At 46.9% G+C, this 16,130-nt stretch overlaps 1 protein-coding gene across 2 annotated transcripts; it reads right to left on the bottom strand.

The window, feature by feature from the left end:
* Positions 1 to 265: 265 nt before the first annotated feature.
* NEIL2 (nei like DNA glycosylase 2) lies at positions 266 to 15,229 on the bottom strand. Of its 2 annotated transcripts, none has more exons than XM_081001142.1 (5): positions 15,152 to 15,229; positions 11,429 to 11,568; positions 4,894 to 5,249; positions 2,906 to 3,102; positions 266 to 1,085 (listed from the first exon to the last, which is right to left on the bottom strand). In XM_081001142.1, the coding sequence occupies exons 2-5, from the start codon at positions 11,564 to 11,566 to the stop codon at positions 766 to 768; spliced, it is 1,011 nt and encodes a 336-aa protein (XP_080857268.1). In that variant the 5' UTR covers positions 11,567 to 11,568; positions 15,152 to 15,229; the 3' UTR covers positions 266 to 765. The 2 variants fall into 2 exon arrangements, with proteins under 2 accessions (XP_080857268.1, XP_080857267.1); XM_081001141.1 differs by having other exon boundaries at positions 15,066 to 15,213.
* Between the last annotated feature and the right edge of the window lie 901 nt (positions 15,230 to 16,130).

The following is a 16,130-nucleotide window of genomic DNA, read 5'->3' on the forward strand; positions in this document are numbered from 1 at the left end:
AGAGATGTGTGATCTGGAACAAGTGCTTTTCAGATAGTATGAAGGCAGCCCTGTATCAGGAGGTTTTCAATGCCAGCCAGAGTGGTGGGGAATAAATAATAAATAATAATAATAATAATAATAATAATAATAAATGCCACTTGAAAGGCGATAGCTTCCCCTCAAACGAGCCTGAGAATAGCAGTCTGCTCACTTGCAATGAAACACTTCTAAGAGCCTTAGTCTCTGACCCCCTGACCCTTGGAAGAAACACACAGGAGAAACATTTCTGTCAAGTAACAAATAAAACTTTAATACAGAAACCAGGAACTTCTCAACATCTATATGGGGCTCTCATTCTCCAAAAAGGCAGAATGCTAAACTTCTGCTGTCTATTGCAACAGCCTTGGCTGCTATGCTAACTGAAAAATCTGTCTTTCAGACTGAGAAACTCAAAGTTCAACAGCTGTCTCCGTTTTTGTTAGTCCAACATCTTTCATTTAACTGTGATCCGGCTCACGCTTAACGCGGCCCAAGGCCACATTTCAAACAACAACAACACCCCACCATCACCCAAGCGAGGACTGGGGACATGAATGCCACAATACGATGAGGACTAGCCGCTTGGTAAGTACTCGTCAGTATTAAAACCAGGTTGGAAATGGTTATGGTTTGGGTGGCTTCTCCATAGCAATCGTGGGCATGTGCCCGCCCACCCTGCACTGCTCTCTCTTCAAATTTTAGCATCCTAGCACAATCCAACCGGGGGCAGAGAGGCTTAACCCTTCAACTGCCGCGAGTAGAAAGGTCCTCATCCTCTTCCTGACCAACTTGAGGCTGGCACTGGGGACACCACCAGGTAAGTCTTCTCAGTCCATCTGGGGGACCAAAGGCTTCTTTCCTCACCTGGTGCCCTTCAGGGCATCTCTCTTTCTGGTAGATCTGCCAATGTTGCCTCCCTCTCTGCTGCTTGTTGATGAACCACTCCGAGGCGAAGCGAACAGCATGGTCAAGTAGGGACCTGAGTTCCGGGAGTGGCAGGAGGGATCCGAGGGAGAGTGGATGGATCTTCGCTAGGTACAGGGCCTCGTTCTTAATGATATTCCCTGGGATGAAATGTTTAAAACAGGGCATTTAATAACATCAAAACTTGCTAAAATGCATAGGACAAGATCTAGTGAGTGTTGGAAATGTAAAGAAAAGGAAGGTATCTTTTACCATATGTGGTGGACTTGTAAAGAGGTAAAGGTTTTCTGGGAAATGATATATAGTGGTACCTCGGGTTACAGACGCTTCAGGTTACAGACTCTGCTAACCCAGAAATAGTACCTCGGGTTAAGAACAGAAATCGTGCGGTGGCAGCAGCGGGAGGCCTCATTAGCTAAAGTGGTACTTCAGGTTAAGAACAGTTTCAGGTTAAGAACGGACCTCCAGAATGAATTAAGTTCTTAACCCGAGGTACCACTGTATAATGAGTCAAAGAAAATGTTCAAAAATACTTTTGTTAAAAAAACCCAGAAGCCTTTTTACTGGGTATAGTAGGCGAAGAGATACAAAAAAAAAGAAGAAGACAAAATGATAATGATAATGATAATATATTATTTATCTGGCTTGGTTTCCCCAGGCACTCTGGGCAGCTTCCAGCAGAATATTAAAATACAATGATTCATCCAATATTAGAAGCTTCCCTAAACAGGGCTGCCTTCAGATGTCTCCTAAAAGTCTGATAGTTGTTTATTTCTTTGACATCTGATGAGAGGGCGTTCCACAGGGTGGGCGCCACTACCGAGAAGGCCTCTGCCTGGTTCCCTGTAACCTCACTTCTTGCAGGGAGGGGACCGTCAGAAGACCCTTGGAGCTGGACCTCAGTGTCCAGGCTGAATGATGGGGGTGGAGACGCTCCTTCAGGTATACTGAGATGAGGCCGTTTAGGGCTTTAAAGGTCAGCACCAACACTTTGAATTGCGCTCGGAAAAGTACTGGGAGCCAATGGAGGTCTTTCAGGACCGGTGTTATATTGTCTCAGCGGCCACTCCCAGTCACCAGTCTAGCTGCCGCATTCTGGATTAGTTGTAGTTTACAGGTCACCTTCAAAGGTAGCCCCACATAAAGCACATTGCAGTAGTCCAAGCGGGAGATAACTAGAGCATGCACCACCCTGGTGAGACAGTCTGCGGGCAGGTAGGGTCTCAGCCTGTGTATCAGATGGAGCTGGTAGACAGCTGCCCTGGACACAGAATTGACCTGTGCTTCCATGGACAGCTGCGAGTCCAAAATGACTCCCAGGCTGCACACTTGGTCCTTCAGGGGCACAGTTACCCCATTCAGGACCAGGGAGTCTTCCACAACCGCCCGCCTCCTTTTCCCTCAAAACAGTACTTCTGTCTTGTCAGGATTCAACCTCAATCTGTTAGCCGCCATCCATCCTCCACCCGCCTCCAGACACTCACACAGGGCCTTCACCACCGTTCTTAACCTGAAACTGTTCTTAACCTGAGGTACCACTTTAGCTAATGGGGCCTCCCGCTGCTGCCGTGCTGCCACTCTGTGATTTCTGTTCTCATCCTGAAGCAAAGTTCTTAACCCAAGGTACTATTTCTGGGTTAGAGTAGTTTGTAACCTGAAGCATCTGTAGCCTGAAGTGTCTGTAACCCGAGGTACCACTGTACATTTTTTATTGCTTTCCTTTTGTGGATCAGTGGTGTCCTTAGATAATAAAATTCATGTTAAATTGCTGTTTTATGGATTGTTTTTAAAAATCTGGAATGGATTAATCCATTTTGCATTACTTTCTATGGGAAAGCGCGCCTTGGTTTCAGAACGCTTTGGTTTTGGAACGGACTTCCAGAACAGATTACGTTTGAGAACCAAGGTACCACTGTACTGGGAAGAAAACTAAAGAGATACTGTACAACCCGATACATACCAAGCCCTGAGAAATATCTTTGGTCCAGGAGGGTGTGGCACACAGGTATAGCTTTGCACAGGGCCCCCAAAGCGCGTTCCTGATCAAACTCCAAGCTCAGGATATCAGTAGCTGGCTCAGCAGTAGGAGAACAGCAGCTATGGATCCGGCAGTTATAAAAGACGAGAAAGCCCCCTCCATCAAAATGCAGAACCAGCCTGAAAGTCGAACGAAGAATATCTTATTGTCTTAGAATAGGGGTGGGGAAACATTTTGGTCTCTATGATCCAGAGTCTTATTGTGATCTGGCCAAATCTGAGAAGCAGGGACCACCTGTATGTCAATCAAATGGTGTCAAGTGATTGACAGGTGGGTGGCTCCACTCATCTTTCCAAATCCCACGTGCAGCGTCTCCAATCATCAGGCAGACATTGGGCTGTTGGTAGCCTGCTACAGCTTCAAAGTCCTTCTACTGTTTGCAAGGGGATTTTAAGACAATTCCCCCTGCTCTGCTGTCTGCGTCAAAGGAGACCTGTCTGAAACCCCTTTGCAAAAGCACTCTTTGAAGCAGTGTACCCTTCCTTTTAACATTGCTCAGTGATGTTTAGAAAAGGGCTTTGCAAAATTGCAGACTGGTGCATTCCTCCCCTCAACTCCACCCCGCCCAGCCAATGTTTGAAAGAGGCAGGAAGGCTGCTTCAAATAGCCTGCACAGGTTCAAAACAGAGCTCCACAAAAGTGCTCTTTGAAGCAGCTGCACACTTCTCCTTCAAGCGAGCAACAGGAGAGAGGACACGCTGCACAGAATCCTCTGTCCTCTGGCCCACCTGCTTGCTTAAATTAGAAGTCCAAGCCAGACGGGGCGGATTTTGGTAATATGGCACCCTGAGCAAGGAGGAAATTTAGTGCCCCCATCCCTAAATATTTCCTATTAGCACAATAATTCTTTTTGGTAAAGTTACATTTTTGTAGATCTTCTCAGTAGGTACTCATATAAAGGTTGTTGTTGTTGTTCTTGGCCCTCTTAGGTTGATGCCTGGTACAGGGAACCGCCTGCACAACTCTAAATCTGGCCCTGACCCAGCCAATCAGCTGATGGATGGCTGGACGTGTTTTTGCAAAAAGATTAGCCTGTGAGCCGAAGGTTCTGCACCTCTGGTTTAGAAAAAGTGTAAGCTGCTGCCTTGGTCTATTTGCCAGTGCTTGAAATCCATGTCACTGTAGGCTAACACTTGCATTAGGACTTATGACAGTTTTTGCTCACAACTCTGTGCAAACAGGAAGCTACCTGGGCCTATTTTTTTGTGGCATCTGCACAGCGTAAAGGTAAAGGTAAAGGGACCCCTGACATTAGGTCCAGTCATGGCCGATTCTGGGGTTGCGACGCTCATCTCGCTTTATTGGCCAAGGGAGCTGGCATACAGCTTCCGGGTCATGTGGCCAGCATGACTAAGCCGCTTCTGGCGAACCAGAGCAGTGCACGGAAACGCCATTTACCTTCCCGCCAGAGCGGTACCTATTTATCTACTTGCACTTTGACGTGCTTTCGAACTGCTAGGTTGGCAGGAGCAGGGACCGAACAACGGGAGCTCACCCCGTTGCGGGGATTCGACCCGCCGACCTTCTGATCGGCAAGTCCTAGGCTCTGTGGTTTAACCCACAGTGCCACCCACGTCCCTTTACCTCTCATTTACAAAGCCCTAAACACCTTGGGACTTAGGCCCATAGCAGGCTGATGCTTCCAGATGCAGGTTTATCTCATTCTTGCTTAAGACACTTCAATCTTACGCAGCCGTGCAAATCTGGGGATTATAACTCACGGGCAGTTTGGTGCTCCTGTTCACTTCCTTGCGTTTCATGAGAAAAGCTGGCTGCTCAAAATGCGCAACGCCTCCCTTCACAGGGATTCGAACTGCCGACCTTCTGCTCAGCAAGTCCTAGGCTCTGTGCTTTAACCCACAGCACCACCCGCGTCCCTCTGCACAGCGTAGCAATTATCAAATTCGTACCTGGGAACCGGATCTTTCCAGTCCCCTCTTTTATTAGCCTTGTTGGCCCTTGCAAACTCATTGGCACGGACGCTCCCATAGAGCCAAAAGTGGAATCGTAGCCATTTCCAAGGGGGTCCGGCAGTGTCGTCCATAAATGATGGCAAATCAGCTTCATGCTCCTCCTGCAGGGGGCCCCCCGGACCCCCAGAGTCGGCCTTGCTTCCTTCCCAGCTCTGGAGAATGGGACTGCCTCTGTCAAGGCCCATCCCCTGGCTGCTTGACCCGGGTTCGGAAGGTTCTGTAGACGAGCCCTCGTGGCTTGTCGCTGCTTCCTGAACTCCACCAAAAGCCAGGAATAAATTCTTCCCATGGACCTGAAAAAAATTGGGGATATCAGAAGGCATCATTTTCTGTTCTACACTGTATTCATCATACAGATGTACAATTTCCAGAGTTCATAGAATAAAGAAATCATAGAGTTGGAAGGAACCCCAAGAGCCATCTAGAGTTGTGAACAGTGGTACCTCTGGCTGTGAAGGGGATCTGTTCCGGAGACCCGTTCGCAACATGAAAAGAGCGCAACCTGCAGTGGGTTGCGATTCGCTGCTTCTGCACATGTGCATGACGTCATTTTGCACTTCTGCGCATGTGCGAGCGGCGAAACCCAGAAATAAACCTTTCCGGTACTTCCGGGTCGCTGCGGGACGTAACCTGAAAGAATGTAACATGAAGCAAACGTAACATGAGGTATGACTGTACAGCTATGGGTAAAGGTAAAGGACCCCTGGACGGTTAAGTCCAGTCGAAGGCGAGTATGGGGTTGCAGTACTCATCTCGCTTTCAGGCTGAGGGAGCCGGCGTTTGTCCACAGACAGTTTTCCGGATTATGTGGCCAGCATGACTAAACTGCTTCTTGCACAATGGAACACCCTGATGGAAACCAGGGCACACGGAAACGCCGTTTACCTTCTCACTGCAGTGGTACCTATTTATCTACTTGCACTGGCGTGCTTTCAAACTGCTAGGTTGGCAGGAGCAGGGACAGAGCAACGGGAGCTCACTCCGTTGTGGGGATTCGAACCGCCAACCTTCTGATCAGGAAGCCCAAGAGGCTCAGTGGTTTAGACCACAGCACCACCAACTGGCCCCTTCATGGATCACTGCCTTGCCGTGGCGAAGGGGCTTGAATAACTCAGAGAAGCTATGAGCTATGCCGTGCAGGGCCACCCAAGATGGACAGGTCATAGTGGAGAGTTTTGACCAAACGTGATCCACCTGGAGCAGGAACCGGCAAGCCACTCCAGTATCCCTGCCAAGAAAACTCCATGGACAAAGACAGAAGGCATATAAAAGTTATGACGCTGGAAGATGAGCCCCTCAGGTCGGAAGGCGTCCAACATGCTACTGAGGAAGAGCGGAGGACACGTACAAGTAGATCCAGAGCTGATGAAGCGGCTGGGCCAAAGCCGAAAGGACGCTCAGTTGCGGATATGCCTGGAAGCGAAAGGAAAGTCCAATGCTGTAAAGAAAAATATTGCATAGGAACCTGGAATGTAAGAACCATGAACCTTGGTAAGTTGGATGTGGTCAAAAATGAGATGGCAAGAATAAATATTGACATCCTGGGCATCAGTGAACTAAAATGGACGGGAATGGGCGAATTCAGTTCGGATGACCATCATATCTACTACTATGGGCAAGAATCCCGTAAAAGAAATGGAGTGGCACTCATAGTCAACAAAAGAGTGGCAAAAGCTGTACTGGGATGCAATCTCAAAAATGATAGAATGATCTCGATACGAATCCAAGGCAGACCTTTTAACATCACAGTAATCCAAGTTTATGCACCAACCACTGGTGCTGAAGAAACTGAAATTGACCAATTCTATGAAGACTTACAACACCTTATAGAAATGACACCAAAGAAGGATGTTCTTCTCATTATAGGGGATTGGAATGCTAAAGTAGGGAGTCAAGAGATAAAAGGAACAACTGGCAAGTTTGGCCTTGGAGTTCAAAACGAAGCAGGGCAAAGGCTAATAAGAGTTCTGCCAAGAGAACAAGCTGGTCATCACAAACACTCTTTTCCAACAACACAACAGACGACTCTACACATGGACATCACCAGATGGGCATCATCGAAATCAGATTGATTATATTCTCTGCAGCCAAAGATGGAGAAGCTCTATACAGTCAGCAAAAACAAGACCTGGAGCAGACTGTGGCTCAGATCATCAGCTTCTTATAGCAAAATTCAAGCTTAAACTGAAGAAAGTAGGAAAAACCACTGCTCCAGTAAGATACAATCTAAGTCAAATCCCTTATGAATACACAGTGGAAGTGAGGAACAGGTTTAAGGATTTAGATTTGGTGGACAGAGTGCCTGAAGAACTATGGATGGAGGCTCGTAACATTATACAGGAGGCAGCAACTAAAACCATCCCAATGAAAAGGAAATGCAAGAAAGCAAAGTGGCTGTCCAACGAGGCCTTACAAATAATGGGAGAGAGAAGGCAAGCAAAATGCGAGGGAGATAGTAAAAGATACAGGAAATTGAATGCAGATTTTCAAAGAATAGCAAGGCGAGACAAGAAGGCCTTCTTAAACGAGCAATGCAAAGAAATAGAGGAAAACAATAGAATGGGAAAAACCAGAGATCTGTTGAAGAAAATTGGAGATATGAAAGGAACATTTCGTACAAAGATTACCATAATAAAGGACAAAAGTGGAAAGGACCTAACAGAAGCAGAAGACATCAAGAAGAGGTGGCAAGAATACACAGAGGAATTATACCAGAAAGAAATGGATGTCTCGTACACTCCAGGTAGTGTGGTTGCTGACCTTGAGCCAGACATCCTGGAGAGTGAAGTCAAATGGGCCTTAGAAAGCACTGCTAATAACAAGGCCAGTGGAAGTGATGATATTCCAGCTGAACTATTTAAAATTTTAAACGATGATGCTGTCAAGGTGCTACACTCAATATGCCAGCAAATTTGGAAAACTCAGCAGTGGCCAGAGGATTGGAGAAGATCAGTCTACATTCCAATCTCAAAGAAGGGCAGTGCCAAAGAATGCGCCAACTACCGCACAATTGCACTCATTTCACATGCCAGCAAGGTTATGCTTAAAATTCTACAAGGCAGATTTAAGCAGTATCTGGACCGAGAATTCCCAGAAGTGCAAGCTGGATTTCGAAGGGGCAGAGGAACCAGAGACCAAATTGCAAACATGCGCTGGATTATGGAGAAAGCTAGAGAGTTCCAGAAAGACATCTACTTCTGCTTCATTGACTATGCAAAAGCCTTTGACTGTGTCGACCACAGCAAACTATGGCAAGTTCTTAAAGAAATGGGAGTGCCTGATCACCTCATCTGTCTCCTGAGAAATCTCTATGTGGGACAAGAAGCTACAGTTAGAACTGGATATGGAACAACTGATTGGTTCAAAATTGGAAAAGGAGTACGGCAAGGCTGTATATTGTCTCCCTGGTTATTTAACTTATATGCAGAATTCATCATGCGAAAAGCTGGACTGGATGAATCCCAAGCCAGAATTAAGATTGCCGGAAGAAATATCAACAACCTCAAATATGCAGATGACACAACCTTGATGGCAGAAAGCGAGGAGGAATTAAAGAACCTTTTAATGAGGGTGAAAGAGGAGAGCACAAAATATGGTCTGAAGCTCAACATCAAAAAAACGAAGATCATGGCCACTGGGCCCATCACCTCCTGGCAAATAGAAGGGGAAGAAATGGAGGCAGTGAGAGATTTTACTTTTTTGGGCTCCATGATCACTACAGATGGTGACAGCAGTCACGAAATTAAAAGACCCCTGCTCCTTGGGAGAAAGGCGATGGCAAACCTAGACAGCATCTTAAAAAGCAGAGACATCACCTTGCCAACAAAGGTCCGTATAGTTAAAGCTATGGTTTTCCCAGTAGTGATGTATGGAAGTGAGAGCTGGACCATGAAGAAGGCTGATCGCCGAATAATTGATGCTTTTGAATTCTGGTGCTGGAGGAGACTCTTGAGAGTCCCATGGACTGCAAGAAGATCAAACCTCTCCATTCTGAAGGAAATCAGCCCTGAGTGCTCACTGGAAGGACAGATCCTGAAGCTGAGGCTCCAATACTTTGGCCACCTCATGAGAAGAGAAGACTCCCTGGAAAAGACCCTGATGTTGGGAAAGATGGAGGGCACAAGGAGAAGGGGACGACAGAGGACGAGATGGTTGGACAGTGTTCTCGAAGCTACACACATGAGCCTGACCAAACTGCGGGAGGCGGTGGAAGACAGGAGTGCCTGGCATGCTCTGGTCCATGGGGTCACGAAGAGTCGGACATGACTAAACGACTAAACAACAACAACCACCAACTGGAAAACAACAAAGCTGGTGGACCTGATGGGATACTTGCCGAAGTCTTCAGAATGAACTCACATAACAACTTCACAAGCTCATCAGGAAAAATCTGGGAGGCACACAGCAACACCATCGCTCTCTGACTCTCTCTCCCCAACCCGCTGCTTGCTAACTCCGTTCCATAACTCCAAACTGTCATTCCTAAAACACTAGCATTGGCTTCTCAGTTGAGGGAGAAATCGTTTGCAAAGGAGATTGGCATTTGAGCCTTTGTTGTGCTAGCAGATCATTACCAAACAGGCTATCATAGAGCCATAGAATTGTAAGAGCTGGAAGGGACCCCGAGGGTCATCTAGTCCAACCCCCTGCAATGCAGGAATCTTTTGCCCAATGTGGCGTTTGAACCCATGACTCTAACAGTGATGGCCAAAACTGGCCCTCTAGCTGTTTTGGGACTACAATTCCCATCACCCCTGACCATCGGTCCTGTTAGCTAGGGATGATGGGAGTTGTTGTCCCAAAACAGCTGGAGAGGAAAGTTTGGCCATCACTGATAAAGACATGCTCTACCAGCTAAGCTGCCAGTAGCTCCCTACAAGGAAACTGGTCTGTTAATTAGCTGTTAATACATCACTCAAAAGGGGACTCGGGTGGCGCTGTGGGTTAAACCACAGAGCATAGGACTTGCCGATTAGAAGGTCGGCGGTTCGAATCCCTGCGACGGGGTGAGCTCCCGTTGCTCGGTCCCTGCTCCTGCCAACCTAGCAGTTCAAAAGCACGTCAAAGTGCAAGTAGATAAATAGGTACTGCTCCGGCGGGAATGTAAAGGCGTTTCCGTGCGTTGCTCTGGTTCGCCAGAAGCGGCTTAGTCATGCTGGCTATATGACCCGGAAGCTGTACGCCGGCTCCCTCGGCCAGTAAAGCGAGATGAGCACCGCAACCCCAGAGTCGGCTGCGACTGGACCTAATGGTCAGGCGTCCCTTTACCTTTACATCACTCAAAGCATCATCTTGGGCTTGGCCTAATTAAAACTTAATACTGCACATGCTAATTTCAGAGGATTTAGAAACATCCAATACAGATGTCAAAGCAGCTTATCTTTAGTAGCTGTTGACACGTCCAACAGCTTAAAAACACATTGGGTGTGACTACCTAGTTTTAATACTCCAAGCATTAATTAAATTCTAGCACCCACTTGATTCCAGAAATTTAGGTCAAGTCTAGATCCCACCAACTTACAGCAATATTATTCTTTTTTTCCCTTTCTTTTTTTTTTGAAAATAATTTTTATTAAGAATTTCAACATAACAAATTATCAAAACATATCCTCTTCATTATTTCCTCCCTCTTTTTTCCCTCCCCCTCCACAAAAAGCCCTCCGCCTCCCCCCCCCGTGACTTCCCTCAGCTCCACTCTGATTTCTCAACGCATATTATTCTCTGCATATTGTAAAATTTTATAAATCCTTAAATTATCTATCTGTTATGCGAAACTGACATACAAATTGCGAGAGAAAGACAACTGTGACTTCAAAGAAGAATGGGAACTTTTTACAAACTACTTAAAGAGACAACAAAATGAACTGGAATCCTTGGCAGGTTTTGAATAAACATACAGCAGTATTACCGTATTTTTTGTTCTATAGGGCGCACCGGCCCATAGGACGCATCTCGTTTTTTGGGGGGGGAAATGAATAAAAAAAATTATTGCCGCGGCTGCCGCCCCAAGCCTTGTGCACACCTGCAAGAAGCACGGGGCACCCTCCGGAGGGCTCCGCGTGCTTCGGGCGACAAGCTGCCGCCCCAAGCCTCGCGCGCTCGGCGGGACCTCCTGCCGGGCGCGCAAGGCTTGCGGACACTCGCCGGGGCTGCAGGCTGCTGCCTGCAAGCCTTGTGAGCGCGCAGGAATTCCCACCGGGCTTGCAAGGCTTGCGGATAGCTTCCTGAAGCCTGGAGAGCGAGAGGGGTCGGTGCGCACCGATGCCTCTCGCTCTCCAGGCTTCAGCGAAAGCCTGCATTCGCCCCATAGGACGCACACACATTTCCCCTTCATTTTTGGAGGGGAAAAAGTGCATCCTATGGAGCGAAAAATACGGTATTCTGAATGCTGTAAAAATTCAAATGAATTGCAGCAGAGACGAGGGAAAAATACACAAAGTATTTGGGGGAGCCAAATGGGTGCGAGACTCACCTGAGTGTCTTGCAGCATCAGCCCCTTCAGATCATCCGGGTTCATCTGCTTTGTGCTTCCCCCTACTTTGGTCACACCCTGCCCCACAAATGAGGAGCAGTGAAGCTGGAACCTCTTCACAGTCGGGCCCTCGGGCATCGCTGCAGGAGAGGGAGAAATTTGGGGAGGCTGAAAGGGGCCAAGTTAAGCACTCAAACACACAGCTCTCCCCCCCCCCCCCAATTTTTTAATTAATTTTCCAGGTTTATAACAAATATAACATACAAAAAAGAAAAAAGAAAGAAAAGAAAAAGAAAAATGATAAAAAGGACATACAAATAAATGTCAGCATCGCCCTTGAGCCAGTGCCACCAACTGGACTCATCCACTTCAGCCCAACTGGGCTAGGCGAGCTGGGTAGCACTTCCAGAGACCACCTTCTGCACAGGAACAGGTCAAAGTGCTGTGGACTCACAGCTTAGAGCTGTGAGCACTGGATTCACTTCTACAAGAAGACAGTCGTCGCACAGCAGAGTCTAGCAGAGTCTAGCAGAGTATATAAACAACTCTGAGAGCAGCTCTGTAGAATATCTTCTTTATTCTATCTACAACTATACAAACTATATACAGAGCTAAATAGGTCTAAGCATAAATGAATGCTGCACTGCACTGAGTGTCTGCAGCTGCTCTTAGCAGCAACCTTATCTCTACACACGATCTCTAACACTCAGTCTCTCTCCCCCCCCCCCCCCCGACACTGACTGACTTGGTGCTGGAGCAGAATAAGTAGAGAGCAGAACACGCCTCCTCCTCTCTGGAGAATCAGCAGACTCCTCAGGAGATTCTTGGATATGGGAGGGGTGAAATCTCCTCAATAAACCCAATCCTTCTAAAATCCAATTTGCTTTTGATTGTTAATTGACTTCCTCAAATCCCCCCTAACTGAGTTCCATTGTTTCCCCTTGTAGCAGTTTTCCAATCTCTTCTTTCTGACAAAATTTACTTTTTCAAATTACTTTCTTAGCTTCTTTTCATAATTTCTCCCATAATGTTTTACACTTTAATCATATTCTATTCCTAAACCAAACTGATAAATTCAAGTAGCTTCTAGTTGTCTTATATTACAATATTTAATTAAATAGTCTTTAAACTTCTTCCATTGTTCTTGGTGTTCCTCTTCTTTCTGATTGGGGATTCTTCCAGTCAGGTCGGCCAGCTCCAAAAAGTCCAACATCTTCATCTGCCATTCTTCTATTGTTGGTATTTCTTGCGATTTCCAATTTTTGGCTAATAAAATTATTGCTGCAGTGGTGGCATACAAAAACAATCTAATATCCTTTTTGGGCAGTTCCAATCCTATTATTCCCAGTAGAAAGGCTTCTGGTTTCTTAATAAATGTATATTTCAACATTTTTAAAAATTCATTATAAATCTTTCCCCAGAAGTCTTTCACCTTAGGACACGTCCACCACACATGGTAAAAGGTACCTTCTTTATCTTTACATTTCAATTGGAAGGGGACCAAGGGTCATCTAGTCCAACCCCCGCAATGTAGGAATCTCAGCTAAAGCGTCCATGACAGATGGCCATCCAACCACTGCTTTAAAACTTGCAAGGAAGGAGAGTCCACAACCTCCCAAGGGAGACCGTTCCACTTCCCCTCAGAAAGTTCTTCCTGAAGTTTAGTCGGAATATCTCTTCTTGTTACTTGAATCCATTGGTTCGGGTCCTACCCTCCAGAGCAGGAGAAAGGAAACTTGATCCATCCTCCATGTGAAAGCCGTTTAGATCAGGCGTATGCAACCTAAGGCCCAGGGGCCAAATGCGGCCCAATCACCTTCTCAATCCGGCCCACGGAGGGTCTGGGAATCAGCATGTTTTTACATGAGTAGAATGTGTGCTTTTATTTAAAATCATCTCTGGTTTATTTGTGGGGCACAGGAATTTGTTAATTTCCCCCCAAAAAATATAGTCCGGTCCACCACATGGTCTGAGGGCCGGTGGACCGGCCCACGGCTGAAAAAGGTTGCTGACCCCTGGTTTACACATTTGAAGATAGCTATTATATGCAAGTGAGAGCTGGACCATAAAGAAGACTGATTGCCGAAGAATTGATGCTTTTGAATTCTGGTGCTGGAGGAGACTCTTGAGAGTCCCATGGACTGCAAGAAGATCAAACCTATCCATTCTGAAGGAAATCAGCCCTGAGTGCTCACTGGAAGGACAGATCCTGAAACTGAGACTCCAATACTTTGGCCACCTCATGAGAAGAGAAGACTCCCTGGGAAAGACCCTGATGTTGGGAAAGATGGAGGGCACAAGGAGAAGGGGATGACAGAGGATGAGATGGCTGGACAGTGTTCTCGAAGTTACTAACATGAGTTTGACCAAACTGCGGGAGACAGTGGAAGACAGGAGTGCCTGGCGTGCTCTGGTCCATGGGGCCATGAAGAGTCGGACACGACTAAACGACTAAAAAAAACAAAAATCATATCTCCTCTCAGTCTCCTCTTTTCCAGGCTAAATATACCCAGCTCCCTCAACCATTCCTCATAAGTCTTGGCTTCTAGACCCTTGATCATCTTGGTTGCCCTCCTCTGCACACATTCCAGCTTGTCAACACCCTTCTTAAATTGTGGTGCCCAGAACTGGACACAGTATTCCAGGTGTGGTCTGACCAAGGCAGAATAGAGCGGTACGATTACTACACTTCTATGCTTAGTTATAGGCAGTTATGAAAGCTGTATCACATCACACACTCTCCTCAGGACGGAGCAAGGACCCTAGCAAGGTGGTAGATGGTTGCCTCTTCAGAGGCTTAGTGTGGGCAGCTGGTGAGGCAGAAATGGCAACACTGCAGATGTGCTTGGCCTTCTGTCTGCTGCCCAACACATTAAAGTACGTTCTGTAAGGCTGCTCATTCTGGCCTGGGTCCTGCTTTCTAAGCATTTTCAGCTGCAGGAACTGACCCTCTGACAGGTGCAACCTGTTTCACATTTGCAAGAAATCTACCTTTTGGTGCAGCAGTGCCTACACTTTGGAACTCCTTGCTGATTGATAACAGGCAGGTGGCTTCACTGTACTCTGTTCAGCACTTGTTAAAACCATTTTGGTTTCCAGAAGACGACCCAGGCATCTGGAATGTTGATGTGGTGTCTCAATCTGCTTTAAGTTTATCACTTTTTAAAAGTTGATTTTAACCGTTTCATTCCTTTTGCAACTGACACTCTGACAGGTGCAACCTGTTCCACATTTGCAAGAAATCTACCTTTTGGCGCCTACACTTTTGTTGTTGTGTTTTTTAAAAAAACAATTAAGCAGTGAAGCTCGTGCGGCTGACATATTCCTGTATTGCAGGAGGCTGGACTATAAATGATCCTCAATGTCCCTTCTAACACTGCAATTCTATGATCCTATCATCTCCGATTTCGTAATCAAGCTCTGGCATGGATAGTACGTCCGTAAAGCTTCCACGTCCAACACGTGTACGTGTTCACACCCCTCCACGACTGCAGACGTCAGTAAGCAACCCCCACCCCCCGCGAACACAATGCTTTGCTGAAGCAAGCCGTGCACACGGGCACCCCGCGTGTCAGAGTCGCCACCTGCATAAGCGGGAAGCAAATGAACGTGTGAACGCTCCGCGTGCTTAGCCAACCTGGTTTCTCTCTGGCTCTCTCTCTTTTTTTAGGCTTCTGCGCTCTGACCATGGCATTTTTGTGGGGAGGAATCCGGACTCGATACCTTTCCAGGGATGCGAAACTCCTCTCGCACTTTCTCAAAGCAGCTGCTCCGGCAGACCCACTCAGCAGAGCACCGAACTGCGCGTCTCGGAAGCAATCCATGTCAGAGCGCCCTGCCGTCCCGCCCCACCTCTTTTAAACTCTGCTGTTTCCTTGTAGCTGTCTCTGAGCAGATGATTTCTCCCAAAATGCCACTTAGAGGTCAGGACAAGTTCCTTCAGGGTTGTTGTCCTCTTGGTTTTTTTAGAAAAACCACTTTAGCACTTACCTTGCCGACAAAGGTCCGTATCGTTAAAGCTATGGTTTTCCCAGTGGTGATGTATGGAAGTGAGAGCTGGACCATAAAAAAGGCTGATCGCCAAATAATTGATGCTTTTGAATTATGGTGCTGGAGGAGACTCCTGAGAGTCCCATGGACTGCAAGAAGATCAAACCTCTCCATTCTGAAGGAAATCAGCCCTGAGTGCTCCCTGGAAGGACAGATCCTGAAGCTGAGGCTCCAATACTTTGGCCACCTCAGGAGAAGAGAAGACTCCCTGGAAAAGACCCTGATGTTGGGAAAGATGGAGGGCACAAGGAGAAGGGGACGACAGAGGATGAGATGGTGGGACAGTGTTCTCGAAGCTACCAGCATGAGTCTGACCAAACTGCGGGAGGCAGTGGAAGACAGGAGTGCCTGGCGTGCTCTGGTCCATGGGGTCACGAAGAGGTGGACACGACTAAATGACTAAACAACAACACTTTTGCACTTTGGGCTTTGTGCCTCTGAGCACGCACAGAGCGTTCCCCCCGCCCCGCGTGGGAGAAAGGTGCTTTTAAAAATACCCAAGGGATTCTGAGCATGTGCAAATTGCTTTTTTTAAAAAGGAAAAGAACTTTTAAGGGAATGTGATGAGAGAGGGTTTTCTGAACATGTGCAGAGTGCAAAACAACCAAAACTGCCCACCCCTATCGCCTGCCTTCCTCTCCTTTACATCCTC

This window comes from Podarcis pityusensis, assembly GCF_964106645.2.
Source record: "Podarcis pityusensis genome assembly, chromosome: 3".
Lineage (NCBI taxonomy): Eukaryota > Metazoa > Chordata > Lepidosauria > Squamata > Lacertidae > Podarcis > Podarcis pityusensis.

Coding starts and splice junctions, on each gene's coding strand:
- NEIL2 (XM_081001141.1), bottom strand. CDS start 15,117: ATGGTCAGAGCGCAGAAGCCTAAAAAAAGAGAGAGAGCCAGAGAGAAA. Junction 11,569..15,065: donor GAGAGCCAGAGAGAAACCAG/GTTGGCTAAGCA, acceptor CCTCTCCTGCAG/CGATGCCCGAGGGCCCGACT. Junction 5,250..11,428: donor TGATGCTGCAAGACACTCAG/GTGAGTCTCGCA, acceptor AATTTTTTTCAG/GTCCATGGGAAGAATTTATT.